The sequence below is a fragment of the Nuphar pumila genome, chromosome 6 (genome assembly GCF_984573655.1).
Source record: "Nuphar pumila chromosome 6, dmNupPumi1.hap1.1, whole genome shotgun sequence".
NCBI lineage: Eukaryota > Viridiplantae > Streptophyta > Magnoliopsida > Nymphaeales > Nymphaeaceae > Nuphar > Nuphar pumila.
In genome coordinates, this window is record NC_143254.1 from 131,164,221 (window position 1) to 131,190,454 (window position 26,234).

The 26,234-nt window shown below is 37.9% G+C and overlaps 1 protein-coding gene across 2 annotated transcripts; it reads right to left on the reverse strand.

Annotated features, from left to right (window-relative positions):
* Window positions 1–1,280: 1,280 nt before the first annotated feature.
* LOC149836257 (uncharacterized) lies at window positions 1,281–25,724 on the reverse strand. 2 transcript variants are annotated; one of them, XM_090009086.1, is made up of 12 exons: window positions 25,585–25,724; window positions 24,097–24,356; window positions 23,909–23,989; window positions 23,672–23,767; window positions 22,204–22,287; window positions 21,793–21,862; window positions 20,182–20,264; window positions 3,829–3,908; window positions 3,530–3,628; window positions 3,338–3,437; window positions 1,640–1,729; window positions 1,281–1,542 (listed from the first exon to the last, which is right to left on the reverse strand). In XM_090009086.1, the coding sequence occupies exons 2-12, from the start codon at window positions 24,340–24,342 to the stop codon at window positions 1,504–1,506; spliced, it is 1,068 nt and encodes a 355-aa protein (XP_089865212.1). In that variant the 5' UTR covers window positions 24,343–24,356; window positions 25,585–25,724; the 3' UTR covers window positions 1,281–1,503. The 2 variants fall into 2 exon arrangements, with proteins under 2 accessions (XP_089865212.1, XP_089865213.1); XM_090009087.1 differs by having other exon boundaries at window positions 24,097–24,350; window positions 25,585–25,713.
* Between the last annotated feature and the right edge of the window lie 510 nt (window positions 25,725–26,234).

Genomic DNA, 26,234 nt, shown 5'->3' on the forward strand with positions numbered 1-26,234 from the left:
TTTAATAAACGGGTCGCAATGTCGTGTAATCGTGTCATGTCGTGTCCACCCGACCCGTTTATTAAACGGGTTAACCGTGTCGAGTCAGGTTACCCGTTTAATAAATGGGTTGTGTTTGTGTTTGCCACATCCAACCCGTTTAATAAACGGGTCGTGTTCGTGTTGAGGTATTCTGTCCCGCTGACCCGATTGCCACCCCTAGCTCAGATTATGGTTCTGTGATAGAACTTGAAGCATCAGCAGCCACCCCATCCACTGAGGATCTTCCTAGTTCTGTCCCTGCAATTGCGAGCGCCCAGCCATAGTTGATCATTTTTTCGCCCTCAACAAGAAACAGGTTTCGCATGCAGTTTTAGATGTTTCCCACAAGTTTTGGAAACACAAGGTTTCCGGTTTCAAAAACAGTTTTCCAAGAAACAAGTTTCCCTCATGTAACTGGAGTTTCTGGTGACCATGACTGAAATGTGTCTCAAACCCGTCCTCTACCCTCAAACATGCCGTTAACAATTTTGACTTTGTCACATCTAGACTAGACGAAAATTAGTGGAGAACCAATTGTAAGTTTCTTAAATAAATCTGTCCACCCTTGATGGCTTCCCCCAACCACTTCAAATATCTGAGTGATCTCATTAGTGAAACCAACAATCCAAGTAAAGATAATAGATATTGACCTTCACCCAAACCCCATTCGAGGTCCACATTGCAATAAATAAAATACAAGCGTTCGTAGTTCGTACGAATGACACTGGGAATCCAGTTTTCTTTTTATTCCATTGGCTAGGCCAAGAGAAAGCCCCCTATCACTAACCACACTTTGGCAAGCCTTTGGTTGGTAAACCCTCCCTACCCACCCGTTAGTAAACCCAGCTTAGACCTTGCCGTAAAGAGTGCTCCCCCTGTGTTTCAAACTTGTGACAACCCTTCAAACCCGATCACAGCCCGTCTTAAACGAGCCAAGCCCAATGCAAGCTCGGGCTAGCTCAGCTTAGCTCATTTATCGGTAAATGGGCATGGTTTACTATGCAAGGATAAGTCTCCTGATTGGTTTCCCAGATTCAAGTTCATACTCTTTGCTGTAAATTACATTTTATTAAATATGAATATTACTCTTTGCTGTAAATTAAATTTTATTAAATATGAATATTGTCGTTATAACATTATCACATGTTTGGTAGGAGCTGTTAGTGCACGTCACCATGTGTTGAGACGTTGCAAGTTCAAAACCCATTTGTATGTTGTGTAACTTGCAGGGGGGTCTGCTTAATCCCTGCTTGCCTTTCAAAAAATAAACATTATCACATCAATTAAGGGCATATACATCCGCACAAAAAGACATGTTAAACATGGTCCAAAAAACAGAACACAAAAAAATTTCCAGCATGCAAGAGCTCTGCTATGTGTCTCATGTGGTTAGCTCATCCCAGGGTACTGATGACATAAAAGCCTGACCAACTATATATAGTCTCTGGTTCTCCAACTGGTGTCACTCCGAAACTGGAGGAATCATAAGAAGAATCGTCTGCGGCTGGTGTCCATCTCCGGCTATAGTCGTTCAAAAGGACACAAGAGTAAGATTTGCAGGTAACAGAGAAGGAAAAGAATATCAAAGAAACCAGAGTGCCACAAACAACTTAATTACCTTGTGAACCCACTCATATTCTCCATTTTTGCTATCAAATGTTCCATGCTGCAGACTAATCAATTTCAATGTAAAGCGAGGACCACACTCCTGTAGGTAATATAAAGGGTTACAGACAGGACCAGATATACCCAATTTTAAAAGAAAATTTTTAAAGGAACTAAGGAAAAAACCACACGATGTCCAAAAAACATGCTGACCATAGTGTGTCACTGCACAATTCCTATTTTCCATTGATGTATCAAGCAAACATAACTTACGCATTTATGGGCAGAGAGTGTCAGCTAAGAGCGAGTTTCAGGTAGGATTTATATTGGAACCTCAAGGCCCATTAGGCCTGGGGAAAAGCCTGAACAGACTGGATGTGAGCAGATTTTATTGGACTCACAAGTGACAGCCAGGACCATTCATGGCCTTAGTGCGCATGTATCAGACTGGGACAGGCCACGCACATTAAAGGAAGACAATAATTATTGTTCACTCCTTGTGCCCAGGTCCAATCCCAGCACAAGAACAATGCAAAAGTGAATTTTGGGCCCAAGCGTGCCAGCCCTGACCAAGAACCCTACGCTCATTGGCTGCCTGGGCTTGACACCAACCCGTCACAGGTACCTTTTCACACTTTTGCATCCACATGGGATCAGAACAAAGCAAAGGAAATAGGTTTTGTGCTTAGTTTAAATGCTACTGTTTTATGAGCACAACCAATGGTAAAATGATAGAAAATGGCTACAGGCAACAGAGAGAGAGAGAGAGAAACACTTCCAAACAGAACATGCAGCAGCCTTTGCTGAAATAGGATTATTGTTGAAAGCCACCAAGCACTCGTAAACACAATGAAATAACAAATTAACCTTTAAACAATTTTATAGTCAAATATAAAAAATAATAATATATGGCACAAAAAAGTATAAATTACCAAAGACGCAAAAAAATGATAAGAACTGAAAACCCAAGATATATCAACAAGCATTGTATTAAACAGACAATGCAACAAGACTTGTTCAGTGGTTTGGTGAGAGCAGCTATTAAAGAGGAGCACATTCAAAAAGAGTAATGGAATAGAAGGCAGTTTAATGGCCGAGTTGAGAAGCTCTGGTTAAGTCACATGAATTGCATTCATTATCATTCCAAGCCATGACCACAGACAACCACAAAATGAACACACGATTAACAGGGCATGCCTAGAAATCATCTTATCAAACAGAATAATTCATTCCACATAATAGAAAACACACAAAAGACGTGCCTGCTGGCCAAAAATCATGCATTATTTCTCACTTGACACCACAGACTAAATTCATTCTACCCATGTAACACTACCCATTGAAGTGAAGAAACAAATCCAAAAGTCAAGGAGCTAAAGCACGGCTCATATGAAGCAAGTTGGACATGAGAATGCAAGCTCAAGAACAGTTGGAGCAGGCCTTTATGCTCACTCAACCAAGCCTAAGAAACCTGACACTCAGTCTTGACTTTTGGCAACCCCACTTGTAGATAGCAGAAAACACCAGCTCCTGATATTCAAGTGAATTGATTGTGGTGACTAATTTAAGCCTGTCCAGGGAATATGCTAAAGATGGAACTAGGAATTCTCCTCTTTTCAGGAGAGACAAAAGTCCAACTACCATTCATCTAACAAAAAATGCACGTGAAAGATATTATTAGAAATAACTAAGTACACTGTAGGGCAAATACCTGAAGCCGAGCAATGAGATTATCATGAGATAAGTTCTCAGCCTTTTTGGCCCCATCTTTGGGAGAACTCTTTTTATTTTCTTTTGTTTCAAAAATGTACCTGCATATGAAGAAAAGCCACAGTTAGATTTTATGGGCGGGCAACTGAGCACTGCATGCATAACAATGCTAGCAAAAGGAACAAATGCATACCTATGATGGCGAAAGAATATAAAATCTCGCTGGTTGTGAAAGGTCACAACACGTCGACCACGGAAATTTGGATCTTGAGGAAAAATTGATGCAATCAACCTTGCAATAACATGAATCCAATGTCAGAAAGGTAAGAAAGATACAACAACAACAACAACTACGCCTTCATCCCAAAACAATTGGGGTCAGCGAAGAAAGGTAAGAAAGATATTATGATAAATCTCAAGCTACACTGAACCTCTGAAAAGATATAATCCAGAATAGCTGATGTCCTACAAAGTCATGAAAAAAAACTATACCTTGCAATACGATGACCTAAGCGTGTTGTAAAGTTGTTCAATACGAGCTCTGGCTTATGAGTGGTTGGATTCCCATGATTCTGCATCCCCGAACAAATTAAAAAGCTACTAGTTTTGTGTGTATGTGTGTGTGTGTGTGTGTGTGTGTGTGTGAGAGAGAGAGAGAGAGAAATTCCTAATCATGTAGTAGCAGTTGCTGCACTGAATGATAAAATAAATAATATTTCCTCCTAAAAGTTAATAAATGCCAGATATGTGCATCAGTACAGGCACACACCTGGAATCAAAAGAAAGTTTCAAAGAATTACGCAATTCCATTTCCTGATTTCCTCATAGGTTTCACTCATGGACATGGCATTGTTGCAGATAATTTGCAGTTGGAAAATCTCCGAGCTAATCCATTCATCATTGGCAAATTCGTGACTTGGAACCAGATTGCCTGACACTTGACTCCCGAGTCAGCAGATTGACTCGGTAACTTGGATGAGTTAGGACTATGCATTTTTTATTGTTGAGATATGGAAAAAATCAAGCTTCAAACTGTATAATTGTTAATATATATATATATATATACAACCACACACACATGCATTATGTGTATTGGTATAGTTTTATTCTTGTGACATGCATGTAATAGGTCATGCCCCTTAGGGGCATTTTTGTCTTTTCCTATTACGTAATAGGGCCTGCCCATTAGAGGCAGTTGGTAAATCAGTTTTTTGTTTTTTTGTCTTTTTTTTTATGGCTTGCTAGCCATTGGGACTAGCCCTGCTCTCTCTTTTGCCCTGTAAATATGGGATCTCTCCCATTGTATTCTTTATACTTTCTCAAGCATTTTGTAATAAATAAATTATTTATTTTTTATTTTGTGTAGCCATTTAGTGTCTTGTGCTTGCATGACTCTGTGAATTATCTTACCCATAAATGGCATATTGTTCTTGGCACAGCCTTGTAATCTTGTAACCCTTAGAGGCATCCATTTTGCTTTTTCTTGTTTCATTACATGGTATCAAAGCTTTAAGCTCTTGGAGTTTGAGGGTTCATGATTGTGCTCGTGTTGGATGTTCATGAGCTCGTGTAAAAGCTTCTTTGTGGAACCTTCATCAACTATTCATATCTCATCCTCTTCTTTAAATCTCTTGTTCTTCACTTCTTATTCCATTGGCCGACAAAGAAGTCGTCACCATTGTTCCCATCAAGTGTGATGGAAGCAACTAGAACATGTGGGCAAAAGCCGTGAAGAGAATTCTTACGAGCAAAGATTTGTGGCAATATGTTGATGATTCCACTCAGAAACCTCAACCCGTTCTTACAAAAATCATAGTAGGAGAAGACGGTGCATCGAAAGAAGAAACACTTAAAGAAAGTGAAAGAGAAAAGGCTTTGTTGGGCAACAAGAAAGCCTATAAAAAATGGAAAGTTGGTCATGCTAAGATTATCTCCCTCTTCATGGGTAGCATGCACGAAGAACCATGCTTTAATATTCTTGAATTCCGAAGGGCAGATGAGACATGGGAGTTTGTCAAGCAAACTTTTATCCAAAAAGATGGCATTCATAAATGGGACTTAAGGGATCGAATCCACAATTGCAAGCAGGGGGTCAAGTCCATGAGAGTACTATAAAACTCTCAAAAGACTTTGAGATCAAATGGCAAACAAATCCTTGAAGAACAACTTTTTCAATTCATGAGGGGTCTTAGACCCGACTTTGAACAAGTCCGAGGGAATATCATTCATAGGAAAAAATCTCTTTCCTATGAATTTACTTTTTGTATCTCAAACTGTAGACCATGGGTGTAGTGTCTCCTTCTCATCAAAATAATGTTGGGTGCAATACTTGGATTTGCAAAAGGGAGTTTATCTTCATTTAAACTTCTTGAATTAGTGCACTCAGATATTTGGGGTCCTGCTCCCATTTTTTCTAAAGGAGGTTACGCTTATTATGTAATATTTGTGGATGACTTCTCTAGATACACTTGGATCTATTTTCTTAAGCACAAATATGAAGTCTTTAGAATATTTAAAACTTTTCATAACCTCATCAAAAATCAATTCAAAACTAACATTTATTTTTCACTCAGATTCAGTGAGAGAATTTATGTCAAAAGATTTCAAAGAATATCTTGAAACCAATGATATTTTCCATCAAAGGTCTTGTCATAACACTCTTCAACAAAATGAATTAGCCAAAAAAAAAACATAGACAGTTGAAACCACCGGGACACTTCTCATTTCAAACCATGTTCCAAAAGAATTTTGGCCCAAAGCCTCTCTAACCGTATATCTTACAAATAAAGTCCCCTACACCAAACTTCAAAACATTTCTCCCTTGAAAAACTTTTCAAAATCTCTCGTGACTATTCAAGCTTAAGGATTTTTTGATGTAAGTGTTTTGTTCTTACCAACAAAAATGACAAACTTTCATTAAAAGTCATACCATATGTATTTCTTGGGTATGGTGAAAATCAAATGTAATGTGGACGACGGGGGCTTACGACGAACACGATTAGAGCACGTAGCAAATGCATGATGGTCGCAACATGATTGACGCCTAGGGAGGCCCTTCATCAATGATTTTTTGCCAAAACGTTCAGCAGCACCCTACTAACGCACGGATGGAAGGGGGTCACCGGCCAGACATTCAGTAGCTCATTGGCTCTAGCATAGGCCGGCCAAGAAGCACGCGAACATGAAGCACCCAGTGGTGAGGTCAATTCGGCCAAAGAATTCAACCCATGGTTCGTTATTTCACTCTCTCTCTTTCCCTCTTAGGCGTCTCTCACAAAGAACAAGCACAAAGAATTTTCAAAATTTTCTTTTTGTTTTTTTTTTCATTCAAAAATACACAGACGTACTTTTTGAATTTTACATGAACTTACATTGAAAATGTGAAATCCTCTTATAACATCTATAACTCAACCAAATGCATTTAAGTCAACCTATCCATTTTAAAAACCTTAAGTATCTATTAAAAATAACCTATCAAGGAGCTTCCCAACTACCAACTACCCATTTCAAGACCTCCTTGGGACCCTAAGACGCCACCCCTTGAGACCAAAGGGGCGGGTCTGGTCCTCTGTGACAAATATCATGAGATTTATAAAATCTCGCGATAATATCGCAAAAAATTGCTTGAAAGTTTAAAACGTCAATTTCTCGCAAGATTTTCAAAGCATGACAAATATCGCAAGATTTACATTTTTAATAGATATTTAGCGTGAAAACCCCCGAGATTTTTTTTAAATGTATTTTATTTATATTTTCTTTTAAAATGTAATTTTTAATTTATTTTTTATTGTCAAGATTTTGCCCAAAATGCGATATTTATGAAAATTTTCAAAATCTCCCAAGTTTTTTATTGTCGATATTTTGCCGTTTTTAACTTTTGTACTATGGTCTGGTCCCAACGATTTGGAAAGGACATCTAAAATTCCAATTGGATCCAAATCCGCCCAAGAAGATCCAGGTTGGCTGAATACGAACAAAAAATAAAATTTACCCGAAAAATTCCACATACACCCGCCAATGGCTCAAACAAAACCTAACGAGCCATTGGAGTTAAACCAAAAAAAAATATTACAAAAATGGATCTTCAAATGGATCCGGCTCTGGCACACGATCCAAGGCAACGAAACAGCAAAAACCCACTGCATCAAACTTCTGGAGTTCGTTTCGCTTCATCCTCGAAGCGCAAAAACAATGTCGACCCTTCGAGATAGAATGCAAATTGCAAGGCAATTTCAGCACCACGTTCGTTCTACATGCATTCGTTGAGGGTTGAACCGCAACATGCATCAGATCGTGCCGAACTAGGATGCTCGGACGACAGGAGGCCCATGGTGGACAGAGCTAGAGCGCACAGCAAATGCATGATGGTTGTAACATGATCAATGCCTAGGGAGGTCCATCATCAGTGATTTTTTGTCAATACATGCAACAGCACCCTACTAACACACGGATGGATGAGGGTCACCAGCCAGGCGTTCGGCAACTCGTTCAGTCCAGCATAGGCCAGCCAAGAAGCACGTGAACATGTAGCACCCAGTAGTGAGGTCAATACGGCCAAAGAATTCAACTCACAGTTCATTACCTCACCCTCTCTCTTTCCCTCTTAGGCGTCTCTCACAAAGAACACGAATAAAGGATTTTCAAAAAAAAAAAATTCATTCAAAAAAACACTGGTACTTTTTGAATTTTACATGAACTTATATAGAAAACGTGAAACCTTACCTTTAAGGTCTACTACTCAACAAAATGCATTTAAGTCAACCTATTTATTTTAAAAACCTTAACTATCTATTAAAAATAACCTACCTAAGACCAACCTATTTCAAGGAGCTTCCCAACTACCAACTACCCATTTCAAGACATGGGGGGAAGAGACTAAGGTCTGTCTCTTCCTCCTTGGGGCCCTAAGATGCAGCCCCTTGGGACCAATGGGGTGGGTCTGGTCCCAACAGGTTTGGAAAGGACATCAAAAACACCAACTAGATCCAAATCCGCCAAAGAGGATCCAGATTGGCTGAATACGAACAAAAAATAAAATAAAATAAAAATTACCTAAAAAATCCTGCATGCACCTATCAATGGCTCAAACAGAACCTAATGATCCATTGGAGCTAAACCAAAAAATATATTACAAAAAAATCTGAAGCATCTTCAAAAATGGATCTTCAAATGGATCATTCTCTAGCACACGATCCGAGGCAGCGAAATAGCAAAAACTCATTGCATCCTTCAGGTGTTATGATTTCAAAAATGACAAAACTTTATGTCTCAAGAAATGTTTATTTTATAGAAAAGGAAAGCTTATTCGATCAAAAAGTGCCTAAAAAAGCTACTAAATATTTTTTTTCGTTAGAATTGTTGCCTGAGAGTAATGATGATTGTGTGTTTGATCATATTGTTGGATGGTGAATATTTTGATCAAACAAATATAGTAGGCGTGGAAATGAGAGACGGCCTAGTGCCCTAGAAAAATATTTCAACCTAAAAAGGCAGCAATCAAGTGACTTGAGAAGATCGGACAGAATCTCTAGACCTGATAGATTTATTTCATATGAATCATTTTCTCCCCAATATAAAGTTTGTCTAGCTAGGATTTTGTCCTACTTTGAACCAACCACCTATAACCAAACAAAAAAGGACCCTGAATGGATAGGAGCAATGAATAATGAATTAGAGGCACTAGAGAAATCCAAAACCTGAGAGATAAAAGATTTTCCCAAAGGAAAGAAACCCATAAGTTGTAGATGGGTTTACGAAATAAAGACCAAATGTGACGGGAATTTGGAAATATATACGGCAAGATTAGTAGCTAAAGGTTATTCCCAAGAGTATGTATAGATTATGATGAAACTTTTACAATTGCAGTCAGGATGACTTTTGTTAAGACTCTTATAGTTGTAGTTGTTGTCAAGGGCTGGCCATTTATCATGGATGTAAAGAATGTCTTTTTAAATGGAAAATTAAAAGAAGTTTACATGATTCACCTCATGGATATGAGATTCCATCTAGAAATGTACTTCACCTAAGAAAATTTTTATTCAGGTTAAAATAAGTTCTTAATGCCTAGTATGATAGATTTAGTTTTGTAATGATTACACTTGGATTTAAATCTTATTAGTATGACACTGCTATGTTTATTAAAAAATATGATGCAGGTATCATTATTCTAGTTCTTTATGTCAATGATATGATCATTACTGGTGGAGATAAACAGGGAGTTCACCATATTAAAAATATACTTAAGAAACATTTTGAGATGATTGATCTTGGACTTTTTTTATTCTTCCTAGAAATTGAGGTGGTTTATTCTCCACGAGGATATTTGCTAACCCAAACCAAGTTTGTTACTGAAATTATGGACAGGTCAGGGATTATTGATGAGAAGAGGGTGGATATACTCCAAAATTAATCAATGCTAAGATGATGGATCATCTGGAAGATTCTACTCTGTATCGCCAGATGATTAGAGCATTGACTTATTTGACTATCACCCGACCTGATATAGATCGTGAGTCCAAACTGCAAGCCAGTTCCAGCACTCTCTTACAACAATTGACATGAGTGTCGTGATGAGAATTATTAGATATTTATAAATTTCTGTTTCTAGGGGTCATTTGTTGTTTTCCTCCTCCTTGCTTGAATTAATCGCTTACTTTGATTCATATTAGGGAGGAGACCTTAATGACAAAGGCTCAACTGCTGGTTTTCGTGCCTTTTTAGACTACTCTAGTGGCCTGGAAGTGCAAAAAGCAACATAAGGTATCTTTGTTATCTACTAAAGTTGAATATCGTTCTAATGGCTATATATGCATTATGTATATTGGTACATATATATGTACATATATATGTACATATGTATTTTTTATTCTTGTGACATGCATGTAATAGGTCATGCCAGTGTTGTTAAAAACGCGCCTCAAGGCGCAAAAAGCGTGCCTCGCCTCAAGGCGAGGGCCTTTGTGCCTTGAGGCGCAGGCTTGAAACGCAATACCCTTGAGGTGTGCGCCTCATAGGCCTTGAGGCGCACGCCTTGAGGCGAGGCGTGCCTCGGACTGAGGCGTAGCCGCCTCGATTTATTTGGTCAAATGAGGGTCAAAACCCTCATTCGACCAAAAAAATAAGACTTAAACAAAGCCCTACCTACTCCTTTTATGTGTTTCAATTTTTTTTTCTCACAGCCTTCTCTCCCTCACGGCAACCTTCTCTCCCTCACGGCTCTCACAGGCTCACAACATTCTCTCTTGCGTGGTGGAGCCCCGAAACAGGTATGGATTTTTTTTGCTCTCTCGTTCTCCTCCTCTTCTTCTTATCTCTTCTCTCGTCTCTCGCGTGATACAAAAAAATGCACAGATGCACAGATTTTGTCTCTCTTTTTGCCGTAGTTCATGCACAGAAATGCATTCAACTATTCTAATTTATTCTTTTTGTTTTCAGTTAATGTGTTTTGCGTTTTCAATACACCTCTGAATGTGCTCTGCGTTTTCAAGATGCTTCCGAGTATGTTTTGCGTTTTCAATACACATCCAAAGGTGTTCTGCATTTTCAATACACCTCTGAATGTGCTCGGCATTCTCAATATGCATCTGAAAATAAAAGAAAAACAAAAGATTAGAAACCTGTGCACTTTGCTATGAGGCATGATTTTATTTATTTTTGTCCGGATGATTCTGTGCCAAATACATTCTGTCGTGTTTCTGCTAGGGGTCCTGCGTTTTCTTTTATGTACAGAAACCTGGTGTTACATTAAAAAATGTATGTGTTTTATGTTTCATTAGATGGTTAATTTTTTTGTATGTTAATGGATACGATCACTGCAGCTGCGTGTTTTTGCTTTTGTTGGAAATCTGCAAATACACCTGATATGCATTTCCAGCATTGAGGAAAATTTTGATACGCGTGTTTGACAGTGAAAAAGATATAATATGTGGAAATCGTGGTATCTACGTGTTTTTGTTTTTAATGAAAATCTGCAAATCCGCCTGATATGCATTTCCATGCATTGGGGAAAATTTTGATACGCGTGTTTGACAGTGAAAAAGATATAATATGTTGAAATTGTGGTATCTACGTGTTTTTGTTGTTAATGAAAATCTGCAAATACACCTGATATGCATTACCAGCCTAGGGAAAATTTTTGATATGCGGATTTGACATTGAGGAAAAAAATATATAATAAGTTGAAATCCCTACATCTGCATGTTTTGCTTCTGATGATAATTTGCAAGTCTATCTGATATGCCTTTCCAGCATTAAAAAAAATTATAGACTTAATAATCTGATACGTGTGTTTGATAAAAAGAATAATTACGTAGAAATCCCTACTTTGCATGTTTTTGGTTTTGATGAATTTTTGTATTAAGGATATTGACAGAAATTTATTTATGTTAAGTTCCATAACAGGATATAGATGTATTAAGCCTAATGACAGTTTTGAATTTCTGTATTAAGCACATTGACAGAAAGTGATCTATGTGTTAAGTTCCAGAGCAGTTTTGATTCTTTTTAGAAAAGAATAATTCGTTTGTTTTTTGTCCACAAGGATGCTTACTGATATTCTATGTTGCAGTTCATATTTTTTCCGTATTTATTTGAGATTTTTTATTTTTTGTTGGTTGTTGCTTCATCAATAAAGCATTTTTTATTTATTTATAATTTTAGATAATTTTTGTAGTCTTTTTTAAGTTTTAATAAAAAAAAAATTGAGGCTTACGCTTTGCGCCTCGAGGCTTACGCCTCGCCTCAGATTTTGGTGGAGCGCCTCGCTACGCCTCAACGCTTTTCACAACACTAGGTCATGCCCTTTAAGGGAATTTTTGTCTTTTCTTATTATGTAATAGGACCTGCCCATTAGGGGCAGTTTTGTAAATCATTTTTTATGTTTTTTTGTTTTTATTTTTTATGGCTTGCTAGTCATTGGGACTAGCCCAACAGTTAGTTGGACTAGCCCCTTCCTCTCTTTTGCCCTATAAATATGGGATCTCTCCCATCGTATTCTTTAGGCTTTCTCAAGCATTTTGTGATAAATAAATTATTTGTTTTTTATTTTGTGTAGCCCTTTAGTGGCTTGTGCTTGTGTGACTCTTTGTTAGTTTGTATTTTGCCCATAAGTGGCATATAGTTCTCAGCACACTCTTGTATTCTTGTAGCCCTTAGAGGCATCCATTTTTGTACTTTTTCCTGTTTCATTACAATAATCACTAAATTTGTTACATGAAATTGTAATGAAATGGTGGTCTTCAACAAATGCACAAATAACTCACAAACAAGTGTCTATTGGAGACACTACAAGCATGACCCTTGAAAGGGTATAAAAGGAAGAACACTTGAAAAATAAATAATACTTTATTCATGTACAAAATGCTTAAGAAGCATGGTTCTTTACATTGAAGGGGTTCACCCCTATATATACAAAAAAGTGGGAGAGAGGAGAGCTCATTTTGAGCTCTCCAAAAGAGACGTTGGATTCCAACGTCTCTTAATATAGTTGTTGGACTACAGTCCAACAGCATTTATTATTATAGTTGTTGGACTATAGTCCAACAGCATTTATTATAGCTGTTGGACTACAGTCCAACAGCTATTTGCACAGTCAAGTTCCAACAACTTGACTGGATCAAATATCTAGTTTCTATTGAACTAGATGCTAAAAAAGAAAATAATAAAATAATAAAAGAAAATAATAAAAGAAAATCTAATAATATTAAATAATATATATATATTACAGTTTACATTTTAACACTCTCCCTCAAACTTACGGTACAATGAGGGAAAGTTTGTCTAAGAGGAAGTGAAATCTGGGAGCAGCGAGAGGCTTGGTGAAGAAGTCTGCTAATTGATATTCTGATGTAACATATGGCAGATCAATGGTTCCATGTAAGTATTCCTCTCTGACATAGTGACAGTCCATCTCAATGTGTTTAGTGTGATCATGGAATGTCCGGTTGCTTGCAATGTAGATCGCACTTTTGTTGTCACAGCACATCTTTGAAGCTTGCGTTGCTTTAGCTCCCATATCCGCTAGCAATCGTCTGAGCCAAACAACCTCCATAGTGGTGGTTGCCATGGCTCTGTATTCAGCTTCGGTGGAGGAAAGAGAGACTTTCTGCTGCTTCTTGCACCTCCACGAAATTAAGGTTTCACCTACGAACACACAAAAACCAGTAATTGAGTGTCTATTATTGGGATCACCTCCCCAGTCAGCATCAGTATATGCAATTAAATTTAATGAAGATGAAGCAGACAAGAAGAGTCCTCGTGAAAGAGAGGATTTTAAGTATCTAATAATACGCAAAATCGCTCCCATGTGCACGGAAGTGGGAGCATGCTAAAACTGACTGACTGTATGAACCGCATGAGTTATATCTGGCCTAGTAATGGAAAGATAAGAAAGAGCTCCAACAAATTGTCTATAAAGAGTAGGATCATCAAGAAGTTCTCCATCATCAATTTTCATTTTAACATTGACAACTTCTGGAGTGTCTACTTTCTTATCATCTGTAATTCCAGACCTGGAAACGATATCAAGAGCAAATTTAGACTGAGATATCAAATACCCCCGAGGGGAATAAGCAACTTCAATGCCTAAAAAATATCTTAATAAACCTAAGTCAGTCATTTCAAAGAGAGTTTTAAGAAGAGATTTGATATTTGCAACTCCCTGTTTGTCGCCTCCGGTGATGATCATATCGTCCACATAGTGAAGAAGAATAATGATGTCTGCATCAAATTTCTTAACAAACAAAGCAGTGTCAGTTAAACAAGGTTGAAAACCAATATCAAGCATAACATGACTAAATCGGTCATCGGTCATACCAGGCTTTTGGAGCCTGTTTAAGACCATAAAGAGCTTTTTCTAGACGAAGAGCTTTACCCTTAGGGATACTAATACCAGGTGGGGCTTCCATGTATACTTCTTTAACGAGATTCCCATTCAGGAAAGCATTTTTGACATCTAATTGAAAGATAGGCCATGTTCTAATGGAGGCCAAGGTTATTAAAGTTCTAACAGTGGTCATACGGGCCACAGGAGCAAATGTTTCTTCATAATCGATGTCATACTCTTGAGCATATCCTTTTGCTACTAAACGGGCCTTATATCTTTCCAGGGTCCCATCACTTTTGGTTTTGACTTTGTATATCCACCTACAACCTATAGGTTTCTTACCCGGAGGAATATCTTGTATCGTCCAAGTATTGGCCTTTTCTAGTGCATCCAATTCTATTTTCATGGCTTCTATCCATTCTATATGATTTTTTGCTTGAGAATAGGATGATGGTTCAACATATGATTGTATTAATGTAATGGCGGCCCTATACGTGGGTGAAAAAGATTCATAAGACACAAATTTTTCTGGAGGTTTAGAGATTCTAGACGTTCTTCTAGGTGAGACTTCAGAGTATTTTTGTAATGCACATGGAAGATTTTGCTCTCTACGTCTTGAATATTGTAGACTAACATCCCTATGGATTTGCTCTTCATTATCATCATTTTCAACAACAATAGGACTTTGATCATTGTCAAGGTCACATCCAACATCACATTCATTGGATTTTGAAGTTGGATCAATTAAAAACGAGTATTCAGTGACATCCTTGGATTTTTCAAATTCAAAGAAGCTTTCTTTTTCCAAAAAAGATACATTTCTTGACACATATAATTTGTCATTTTGAAAATCGAAACACCTGTAGCCTTTTTTATTATCAGCATATCCTAAAAAGGCATATGGGATTGCACGAGGAGAGAGTTTGTCATTTCTGTTGGTGAAAACAAAACATTTGCATCTAAAGACTCTTAATCTAGAATAATCTGGAGTTAAATTAACAAGCTTTTCTATTGGAGTTGTATTCTTTAATGAGGAAGATGGCATCCTATTAATGAGGTAGGTGGCAGTTAGGACCGCTTCAGCCCAAAAACTTTTTGGAACTTGATTTGCAATTAGCAATGTCCTAGTAGTTTCCATAATGTGCCGATGTTTGCGTTCGGCTAGGCCATTCTGTTGTGGATTGTGTGGACATGATCTTTGATGTGTAATACCATGTAAATTGAGATAGTCTTTGAATTCGTTGGACATAAATTCTCCTCCTGAATCAGTGTGAAAAACAGAAATATCATTTTGAAACTTATTTTTAACCATTTTATGAAATATTTGGAAGTTAGCAAAGACATCAGATTTATGTTTAAGAAAATAAATCCAAGTATGTCTAGAAAAGTCATCAACAAAAATGACATAATATGTATAACCACCTATGTCACATGGGTGCGGGTGCGGGTGCGGGTGCGACACGGGTGCGGCGCAATTTCAAAAATTTTGGACACGGGGACTCGGCTATATATATATTAAAAAAAAAAATTTAAATATATATATATATATATATATATATATAAGACTCGGTCAAAGTTGTGCCCATTAGGGAACAGGTGATGAGTTGTGAAGGCATTCTGTACACTTTCTTCATACAGGAATAATTCACTTTTGGGCACTTTCTTCATACACTGTAATAATTCACTTTCTTCATACAGGAAAAAACCACAAAAACTTGAGTTGTGCCCATTCTGTACTTAAAACTTGAAAGTGTACAGGTTTTTTAGTTGTGATGGGTTTTTTCCTTACAGCTGTAGCCCAGAAAATTTAAAAAAAAAAATCAAAAAAAAAAATTTCCAAAAAATGGACCAAAATGACCCTGGGTGCGTTGACCACACCCAGGGTCGGGTTGACCGAGTCCGATCCGCACCCGTGTCGGTGCGTGTCGACGCGGGTGCGGCGACCTTGGAGCCAAGTCCGTGTGACATAGATAACCACCTTTGGAAATAACTGGTGCGGGGCCCCAAACATCCGAATGTATTAACTCAAGTGGTCGTGAGGAAACAAAAGTTCTACTAAGAAATGATAACCTTTTCATTTTGCCAAGAATGCAGTCTTTACAAGAAAAATTTTCAGAATTACAAAATTTTTCCAAACTTGGAAAATATTGAATTTTAGACATATGAGGATGGCCAAGCCTTTTGTGCCATAAATCCAATTCTAATTTCTGAATATTATAACAAAATGCATTCTTGGGTAATTCCAAAAAGTCCATGTAATAAAGTCCTCATTCTCTATGGCCTTCCCCAATCAGCTTCCCTGACTGGCGATCCTGTACCCAACAACCATGAGAAGAGAAGGAAATATTACATTCATAATCAGATATTTGCGAGACAGATAAGAGATTCAAATTAAGTTTAGGGATATATCTAACTTCTGGGATAAAAAATCTTTTGGATTTTTGAAGATTTTCAAAACATCCTATTCCTTTTACTTCGAGAGATGTGCCATCGGCTGTAAAAACCTTTGACACACTTGAGTTATTTTTAAGACATTCGGATAGACTATTAACATTTAGGGTCATATGAAAAGAAGCACCAGAATCTAAAAGCCAAGGAAAGTTATCTGGACCGGAGAAAGATGCAATCGTCGCTCCAGTTGAGGCTTCAGTTGAGGAGGATACCCCTTTGAGAAGAGGTTGAAGGATTTCCATCAGTTGAGCCATAGACACAGGTGCATCTTGATCTTTTGACTCAGATTCAACAAATGCAACTCTTTTTTCTTCTCTTCTTTTTAACTTTGGACATTGAGGCTTATAGTGCCCCGGTTCATGACAATGATGACAAATAACTTTTCTTTTATCAAAGTCGTCGTTTTGCCTTCCAAAATGAGGCGGCTTGTAAGTACGAGTATGATTCCCCGGTCTAGATACAGCTAAAACGGAGTCATCGTCACCTTTTGGAGTACTTTTTCTAAGTCTATTTTCCTCCATAGTGAGCTCTTCTATAGTATCAACAATAGAAGGAATTTTTCCACGATGTAAAAGGGCCGATTTGGTGGATTCAAACTCCGGCCTTAGACCATTCACAAATTGATAGAAATGTTCCATATCGAGTTGCTTTTGGCGAAGCTCGATGTCTTCGGCACAATGCCATTTGGGCTCAAGAAGACACAACTCTTCCCAAAGTTCGGACAACTCATTATAATATTCTCGTATAGTTTTATCTTTTTGAGTCATTGTCCGAACTTTATCTTGTAAATTGCATACATGTGCAATATCTTTAAGGGAATACATGTTTTTGAGGTATTCCCAAGCCTTATCGGCATGCTCAAACTTAGCTAGACTAGAGCATTTTTTAATGTCTATGCTATTGATGAGCCATGACATAATTTTTGCATGCCCTATCCTTCATTCTTTCCATTTCTTTTCATAAGTGGCTAACGCCTTACTCTTCTCTTCTTCCGTTAGAGGAACCTCTTTATCACCCTCTTTCTTGGTAAGAGATAGTTTAGGTTCCAAATCGGAACCATCCACTATACCCCATAAACCTTTTCCCCAAATGTGGTGCTTCATAATCGAAGCCCACATTACATAGTTAGTATCATTTAGCTTCATAGGAATCATGGTGATCTTATCATTGTCATCCATCTTTTACAAGGGTAAGAGAGGAATAAATAGGAGGAGAGAGAGAGAGAAAAATAAAAAGAAAAGAAAAAGAGTAGACAAAGGAATAAGAGAGGATACAAAACCAAAAATTTTTGTAGCACAAGTTTGCCTTTCTTCAAACAAATCTTCTTGAGCCAAGAACAAGGTGATGAAACACCTTTTGTAAATGTGGCACGGAAATCAAGGCGAAAGCACTTCAAGATCTAAGGATTTCGTAGCTCTGATACCATGTAATGAAATGGTGGTCTTCAACAAATGCACAAATAACTCACAAACAAGTGTCTATTGGAGACACTACAAGCATGACCCTTGAAAGGGTATAAAAGGAAGAACACTTGAAAAATAAATAATACTTTATTCATGTACAAAATGCTTAAGAAGCATGGTTCTTTACATTGAAGGGGTTCACCCCTATATATACAAAAAAGTGGGAGAGAGGAGAGCTCATTTTGAGCTCTCCAAAAGAGACGTTGGATTCCAACGTCTCTTAATATAGCTGTTGGACTACCGTCCAACAGCATTTATTATTATAGCTGTTGGACTATAGTCCAACAGCATTTATTATAGCTGTTGGACTACAGTCCAACAGCTATTTGCACAGTCAAGTTCCAACAGGAACTTGACTGGATCAAATATCTAGTTTCTATTGAACTAGATGCTAAAAAAGAAAATAAAGAAAAATAATAAAAGAAAATATAATAATATTAAATAATATATATATATATATATTACAGTTTACATTTTAACAGAAATCAATGACCAAGTTATATAAGTATTCAACTATACATAATTGTTGATCTTTATGATTTAAAAATATATGATTCTTTATAAAATTGTCCTTTTAAGAGCATTACGCATTAAAACCATGAAATGCATGATAAAAAACACATAAGAGACATGCGGATCAGTGATCTTGAATCAGTGTCCCAGTTGGGGTCCGATCCGGGTCGATTCGGGAGATTCTAGAGTCAACTCATCGGGTTTGCCAACTATGAATCCCTTGCAATATTTGTATGACCTATCAAGCTCTACTCGCCAGCCCCAATTTATCAGAAGGCATTGCACATATAGAAGTTCATGACATAACAAGAAAGAGAAGCTCCATTTTGGGAAGTATATGTGACACAACTATTATCAGTAAGTTAGAGAAAGCCAAAAGAGAACCATAAAAATCAACATTCCTAACTTGTGGGAAGTTTCTACAAACTTTTTTCTTCCCCTAGATATAACAAAAGCGGGCAAGTATGAGAAAGTAATAATCCAAGACAAATGGATTAAACATAGCGCAAGAGATGGTTAAGTGGCTACCACAAACTAATAAAAACCTCCAAGTTACAATGCAGGTGAAGTTAAAAAAGTACAAAGAAAATTAGGATAATGGGAGTGTTGCAAAGAGCAATCCTACATAAAACCACTAGGTGCATAATACTTTGAACTTCAAACCTCCCCCACCCCTCTGTTAACTCATTTTCTTTTCTTTTCTTTTCTTTTCTTTTTTCTTTTCATCAAACACAAACAAATCGCTGCTAAATGGCATAGCTGTTGAAAACCCTTATCATGATTACATTGAATTGAATAGACCAGTATGCATAAAGCAAGTAAATGCGAAAGATATAGAATAACCAAATAGCATAGTGGTGACAAATGTTAAATTATGTAATTAATCATGTAATGTAATATATATATTTTATATATATAAGGTAATACATATACATATATTAATATATATGTATATGTATCTACTTATTATATATATAAAATATATATTTCTATTTGTTTAGTCGTAGGGGTAGTTTAGTCTTTTCCACTGTTTTACGCACATTCACTTTTATGAATGTGATTGTAAATTAATTTTATTTTTTCTTTCTTTTTATTTTTTATTTCTTTTCTTTTAAGTACCAAAAGGCACCTTGGGGGGCCCACTCATATAGACATTGGGCCCCTTCAACGGTCACATTTGTGACCGTTGGAGGGGCTCCAACGTCTATGAGTGGAGCCCCTCCAAGGCCCCTTTTGGTTGTTATAAATAGGGGCTCTCCCCTTTGTATTTTCTCATGGCTTTGAGTCAAAGCCCAAGTGCTCAATAAAGTGATTCCAATAGTTTTTATGCCGTTGTGCATTTGTGAGATTTTGTGAGTTGTGCTTTTGTGCACAAGTGTTCTAAAGTGTTCTTATTGTGCATATGTGCCAAGTTTATTATCAAGAATATTAAGGTCTTGATCTTAGTATTTTGTTGGAGATACTTGTACAACAATAAGTGTGTGGATCAAACATAAGAAACTAAAAATATTCACACGAGGACAAACTCAACCACTCATAGTTACTTGACCAATGACATGTTCCACAACCCTTTCATTGCCCAAAACTGATGCCCACCTTGATATCCTTACGCAAAACAAGCCTTGAGAGCTTGAAATGTGCTGTAGGTCCATTAGGAATCCCAATGATCATAAGTGCATCTACAAAAAAAAGAACAGTCACATGCATATCAAATCACAAGGCCGAAGTAAACTACCTGGCTAACCAAGATGCAAAATAAACAAACAGTAAAAAATGACTAAAATCAAATATCTATTAATCATCCCAAAAGCTATGTCACGTAATATGATTGTAGACATGGGACATGGACTTTTTTTTTGGAGTTTCCCATTTTTATTATTATATAAGAGGATATGGTACAGCAGATAAAAATGGAGCAGCCATGTAACATAGTGCAAAGGTATGATCAACTTTTGCCCAATAATATATGTATACAACATAAGATGAATCAGAAAAGACTGAAACATAATAAAGAAATCTTTTCCAAGCAAAAAAGGAAGTCCCCTGGTTCCTCTCTGACCAAAATCATGATGATGAAGCAAACCATGATTTCATATCCCACTATTTCAAACTAATTATCTAGATAGAGTTGAAAACCAAAACAATTATCTAGATAGAGATGAAAAGCATCTAGGCTACCCCCAAATGACACAGAAGAGTAGAAGTTAGTGGAAAACATACAACCAAAGAAGCAAATGAAAAATGTATGAGAAGAATCATGTAATGTGGACAAGAAGCATTTGAGAACAGTTTATCAGTGTAGTAGCTGCTGAGACGGAGAGCAACAAATGGACACAAGAAGCACATGCCTCAAACACAGCTGTCAAAACAACACACAATTAGGCAATAAAAGCACAACTCTCATTCTTCTAATCATATGCCCGAACCATTCCCATCAATATTCCAAGACTCTGTCACCATAAAGGGGGCAGGACAGGTGCAGCTAGTGTTCTGCAATAGAAGTACAACAAGATGAATCCAACAACAATCTAGACAATATTTTTGAGAATGCAATTAAAAGGTCCTTCCTATCAGTGGGAAGCGGAAAAACCAGAGTTACCAGTCGAGAAAGCAGGAGCGGGAAGCGATACGGGAAGCGGGAGCGGGAAGTGAGGCACTTTCAAAAATTTAAGAAGCGGGGAAGCGTGGGACTACTTAGAAGAAAATTCCGAACCGTCTCGGAAGCGAACCGAAAGCGAGGGGGAAGCGAAAAAAATGAAAAAAATGGGGAAGCGAGGGGGAAGCGTGTTTCCCATAAAAGGGAAACGCACTTCCCATAAAAGGGAAGCGCGCTTCCCAAAAAAGGGGGACGCTTCCCCTCACGCTTCGGAAGCACGACGTTTCGCACTTCCGAAGCACGCTTCCCTTTTTACCTAGGCGCTTCCGGTAACTCTGGGAAAAACACTAAAGAGAACTGCATGAATAATGGACGCATCCAGCACAAAGCACTACTTTATTCTTCAAACCTTCGGCTTCCTTGTCCACTATCTGGCATAAAGAGTTACTTGCAGTTTCTTTTAATAGTTGGCAACAAAGTACGTAAGCTTTATAAAATAGTCAAATGGATAGGCTACCTACTGAAAAAAAAAAAAGGGAAAGACAGAGAAATTCCAGTAAACAGTATTTTGACTAAAATAAACCCACATTAATAAGGAAAAAACTACCAACCTGGCTCTCTGCGATTGGTATGGACCACAACAATTGATGTGAAGTCTTTATTCTCGGCATATTCTACAATCTACATAAACAAACAAATATATGAATTCCAATGACTGTAACCATATGTGCATGGAATAGGTTACTAACAGCAGAAGAAGTCCCTATATAAACTGCTACTGTGGCCCAAAGCAATACAGCAACCACGGCTTGCTTGGATGAAATATTAAACTATGTTAGAACGAATTCTGACCCATTCTTAAAACATCCAAGGCAATGCAAGAATAGGATCACCTACTTTATCATTTATCAAGGATCCCTGGGCAAGCTGGGCACCCACTTATGACTTGCATTCTTCAAGAGTCAGGACTTATTCCTTAGGTGATAGAAATAACCGAAAATTAAAAAGGAAAAGAAAATAACCTTTTTCAACTCGTAAGTCCCGCGTTTATAATAATGAGCATTTGGAATAACAGATAATAGTTCTTCAATGAATGCAGGTCCCCTCTGCAAATAAATCAACAATATTCCCATTACACACATGATAAGAACTCTTATAAACATATATGCATTTCCGGCAAAATATTACATAAACAAAATTGAGAGATATTATAAGTTGTATATAGTCCTTTTCTTAACAAATTTGAGAGATTATAAGCTGTTCATAGTCCCTTTTTTAACAAATTTATTATAAGCTGTACATAGTCCTTTTCTTCATAAATTTAAGAGATATTATAACTATTTCAGTCAAGACCAGGAAGCTTAAAAGATTTTGAGGACAATTCTGTGAGCAGGATCACATGTCAGAATCATTATTGGGTCTTTCAGGTGATCGTTGTAAACTGTTCCCAAATATGTGAATGTGAAGCGTCCATGTTTTAACACCAAGTGCAACAAAAAATACACTTCCTTCTCCTTCCCAACGTTTTGTTTTTTGCTTCTACCTTCTACCGTCCTCCATGCTAAATCAACATTACCAAAGAACATAACAGCGGGGGCTCTGCGTGGTTGGTAGGAGCTGTCAGTGCACGCCTCCCTGAAGCTTCTTAGGTAGGTGGGAAGCTCGCTTCCTGGAAACTCGCTTCGGAAGCATGATACTCCTCGCTTCCAAAACTTCATGGGAAGCTTGATTCCCCCATGCTTCTTCTATGCTTCTCATACACATGGTCTAGGAATACTATATGTTTTTCTCACGTTTCTTTTCATCTTTTTCATGTATTTTCTCTCATGTTTTCACTCGTTTTTCATGTACTTTCTTTAAATTGGTAACCATCATTGTTAGATTTTAACAAAAATTTAACTCTTTTATAGAAAAATCATGAAATATAAGAATAATCAATTTTATTTTAGTTTTTATTTGTTTCTTGTTTGATTCCATATTGCTTCATTTTTTATTCATATTTCACTTTTAAATTGAAACTTCGCTTCCCGCTTCGCATAAATTTTAAAACGCCTCGCTTCCGCTTCCTGTATCGTTTCCCGCTTCCGCTTCCTAGTTGGGCAACCTTGTTCAAAACCCCAGTGGTACGATTGAATAGTAACTGGTGGGGGACTGCCTAACCCCAGCTTGCCTTTCAAAAAAAAAAACATTACAAAAGAAAAACTTCAACCAAAACCCTATACATGCTTTGCTTCAGCAATAAACAAAAAAGGTGAATGAGCCCAACAACACTTTGGTAATAGTCAAGCAAATACAACTCCACACGACTGGTGAATCAGCCGGGCTCCTTTCAGCTAACAATTTAATCGAGTTTTCCGAAAACCACATCAAACAAACAACATTCAAAAGCAAGACAAATACAAAACAGTTGAATGTAATGTATTAGGGGGACAAAAAAAAGAAGGAAAATCAACAACAATAAGGTCAAGCATCACCAAAAAGAAGCCATACAGTAGAATGAAACCGGGATGTCGTGATCAATATCTTCGGAGTACGCTCCCGATTGAGAAGGGAACCGAACTCATCTGCATCATTATCAGCAAACAACTGCACATAAATGATTCAGTCAATGGGGCGCCCTACTCACAACCAAATCCCCCCCAAAACAAAGCAAACACCAACTCAACAGCAGAAGCAGAAACAATCGAAACAACTCCATAGAAAAGCCAGAAGTATTAGGGCACATACCTCTTCATCATCAGGCCTACACACGGTCTCGTCTGACTCCCTAGTGTTCTCGATAGTGCGAGGGATCTTCCTCGGCGGAGGCTGCCCATTAGGTCACAAAAAAATAGCACCATTCATCTTTCAATGGAGGAAGCTCCAAATTTTAAGAACAACAGAGAAAGAAGAAGAGAAACTGAGGCCATGGTTACCGCTTCGCCGAGATCGAGGGCCTTCTTCTCAGCGACATCACGGGCCTTGATCCTCTTCCTCTTCTCGACCTTCTTCTCACGCTTGAGCTTGGCGTGGACGGTGGACCTTTTCTCCTTGTTCTTGATGGAAGAGGGGAGTGTCATCCTCTTTTTCTTCTCCTTCTCCTTATCCTCTTTCTTTGGCGCCTTTGCGTCGTCGGAGAGGTCATCCTCGTGCTCACTTCTCTTCTTCTTCTCGCGACCCATCCCTGCAACTGCAACTCCAAAGCTTACCACATTTCTCCAGCTAGGGTTTAATGGTTGGCTTTCTTGGAACTCAGTATCGGATCACCCATTTGCAGCTCGGTAACTCAGATGAGTCAACGTCTTTTTTAATTTATTAAAAAATATAACAAAATCATATATTATGGTTTTGAAAGCCTTGTTATACTAGGTTTTTTAAGAATCAAAATGATAATTGAGGCGTTAATAGTTCCACCAACAATTTACCACTATGAAAAAGATTAGAGATTGCTGATCATACATTGCTTCCAACTGTGTCTTGAAACTGCTAAAAGAAAAACATTGAGAACCCAACAGGCCCACGACACTAGATTAACCTCAAAAGCCACTTATTTAGTATCCAGATTAGGAACAAGGGACTAGCGAGGCATCGTTCTTTCGAGTAGTGACCATTGGATTAGCAGCACCAAAAAACTATTCATAATCAATGGCTTCTTCAGTAAAAACTGGGGAGAAGCATATGGAAGCTTGGTTCAAGACAGAATTTCAGATACCATTCTCACATACTACATATATTAGATAAAAATCCTTTTACATATTGCTTTTGAATTTTGCACGAAAAATCAAAGTGCTTCGATCACCTTCATTGAGTCATTTGCATCTATATTTTTGTTGCCGAAACTAAAGGATTCCTTCAAAGTTAGGGGTCCCTGTAAATCTTATTTGGGGTTAGTGCAAACATCAACTAAGCTGATCTTGATGGCTGGCATCAATATATTTTTCAATGGCTGCAATAATGTCATTAGTTTATTGGATTTCGTCATGATGGCAACCAAATTTAGATTGATTCCAATGCTTTAGAGTAATTTTGATTTCATTGAATTTCAGACAGCTTGAAACTTAGGAAACTAGAGTTCTTATTATGCTCCAACTCAGCTTGAGAGTAATTAGATCATCTAGTTTTACTGAGGAGGGTTATCCACTAATAATATTGATACCATTGGCTACATAGGCCATATCAGAACATAAATAGATGGCGATGTGGCATTTTATCTACATAAAGTATCAAAACACACAATAGGGAAGCTCACAGACACACTGACACACAATAGGGAAGCTCTCTGTCTCGCACGCACACACAAGTTTACCAGAAATAACGTGGTTCAACCTTAGAAGGTTCATGTCCACGACAACCAATTGCTCTCCTCTCTCTTCACATTCCCATCTGCTGGCTCATGGCTGAAAGAGAGAGAGAGATCGGATTACCTGCCGCCGGAAACTCGGTCGCCGACGCCCGAGGGGGATGTACCGCAGGAGAGAGGCCGGTGAGAGTCGAGATTCGAGAGAGGGAAAGAGAGCTGGGACCGCCGGATTACCTCTTACTTCCAGTCGCCGACGCCGGAGTGGAGGCCGGAGGGGACAAACCGCAGGAGAGAGGACAGAGGGGGCCGGGGGATGGACCGCGTGAGAGAGGGGAACTGGGAAAGAGGGGGCTAGGGTATCGAAAATAAAAAAAAAAAAATTCAACGTAAATCGTGACTCGGCCAGGCACACGATTGTGACTCATGAACCGGACGAGATTCGGTTCATAACGAGTCAACCTTGTTTTTTTTACTCGGATAAGTTCCGAATCGAGTTGACTCGTCCGATTCCCAAATCGACTCGGCGATAAATCCAACCAAGTGTCTCAGGAATTGATCGGTCCACTCCCACCGACATGACCTGACCTGACCTGAATTTAGGGGTGAAAACGGATCAGATAGAAGATATCCAATCCGAATCCGGTGTATTAGTTCCGAACTCATATTCGTAAAGTAAGATTGGGATATACATTTGGATTGAACCCAGATCTGATTAGTAATGTATTGAACCCAAATCTGCTTAGTCAGATGGTTTTCATACTTAGATTAGTATTG

What these genes read in the sequence shown, in the direction of transcription:
- LOC149836257 (XM_090009086.1), bottom strand. Translation starts at nt 24,342, where the DNA reads ATGGGTCGCGAGAAGAAGAAGAGAAGTGAGCACGAGGATGACCTCTCC. An exon ending in GTAGGCCTGATGATGAAGAG is followed by an intron (nt 23,768 to 23,908) that starts GTATGTGCCCTA and finishes ATTTATGTGCAG; the next exon opens with TTGTTTGCTGATAATGATGC. An exon ending in TTTTGCGTAAGGATATCAAG is followed by an intron (nt 3,909 to 20,181) that starts GTGGGCATCAGT and finishes TCGGGGATGCAG; the next exon opens with AATCATGGGAATCCAACCAC.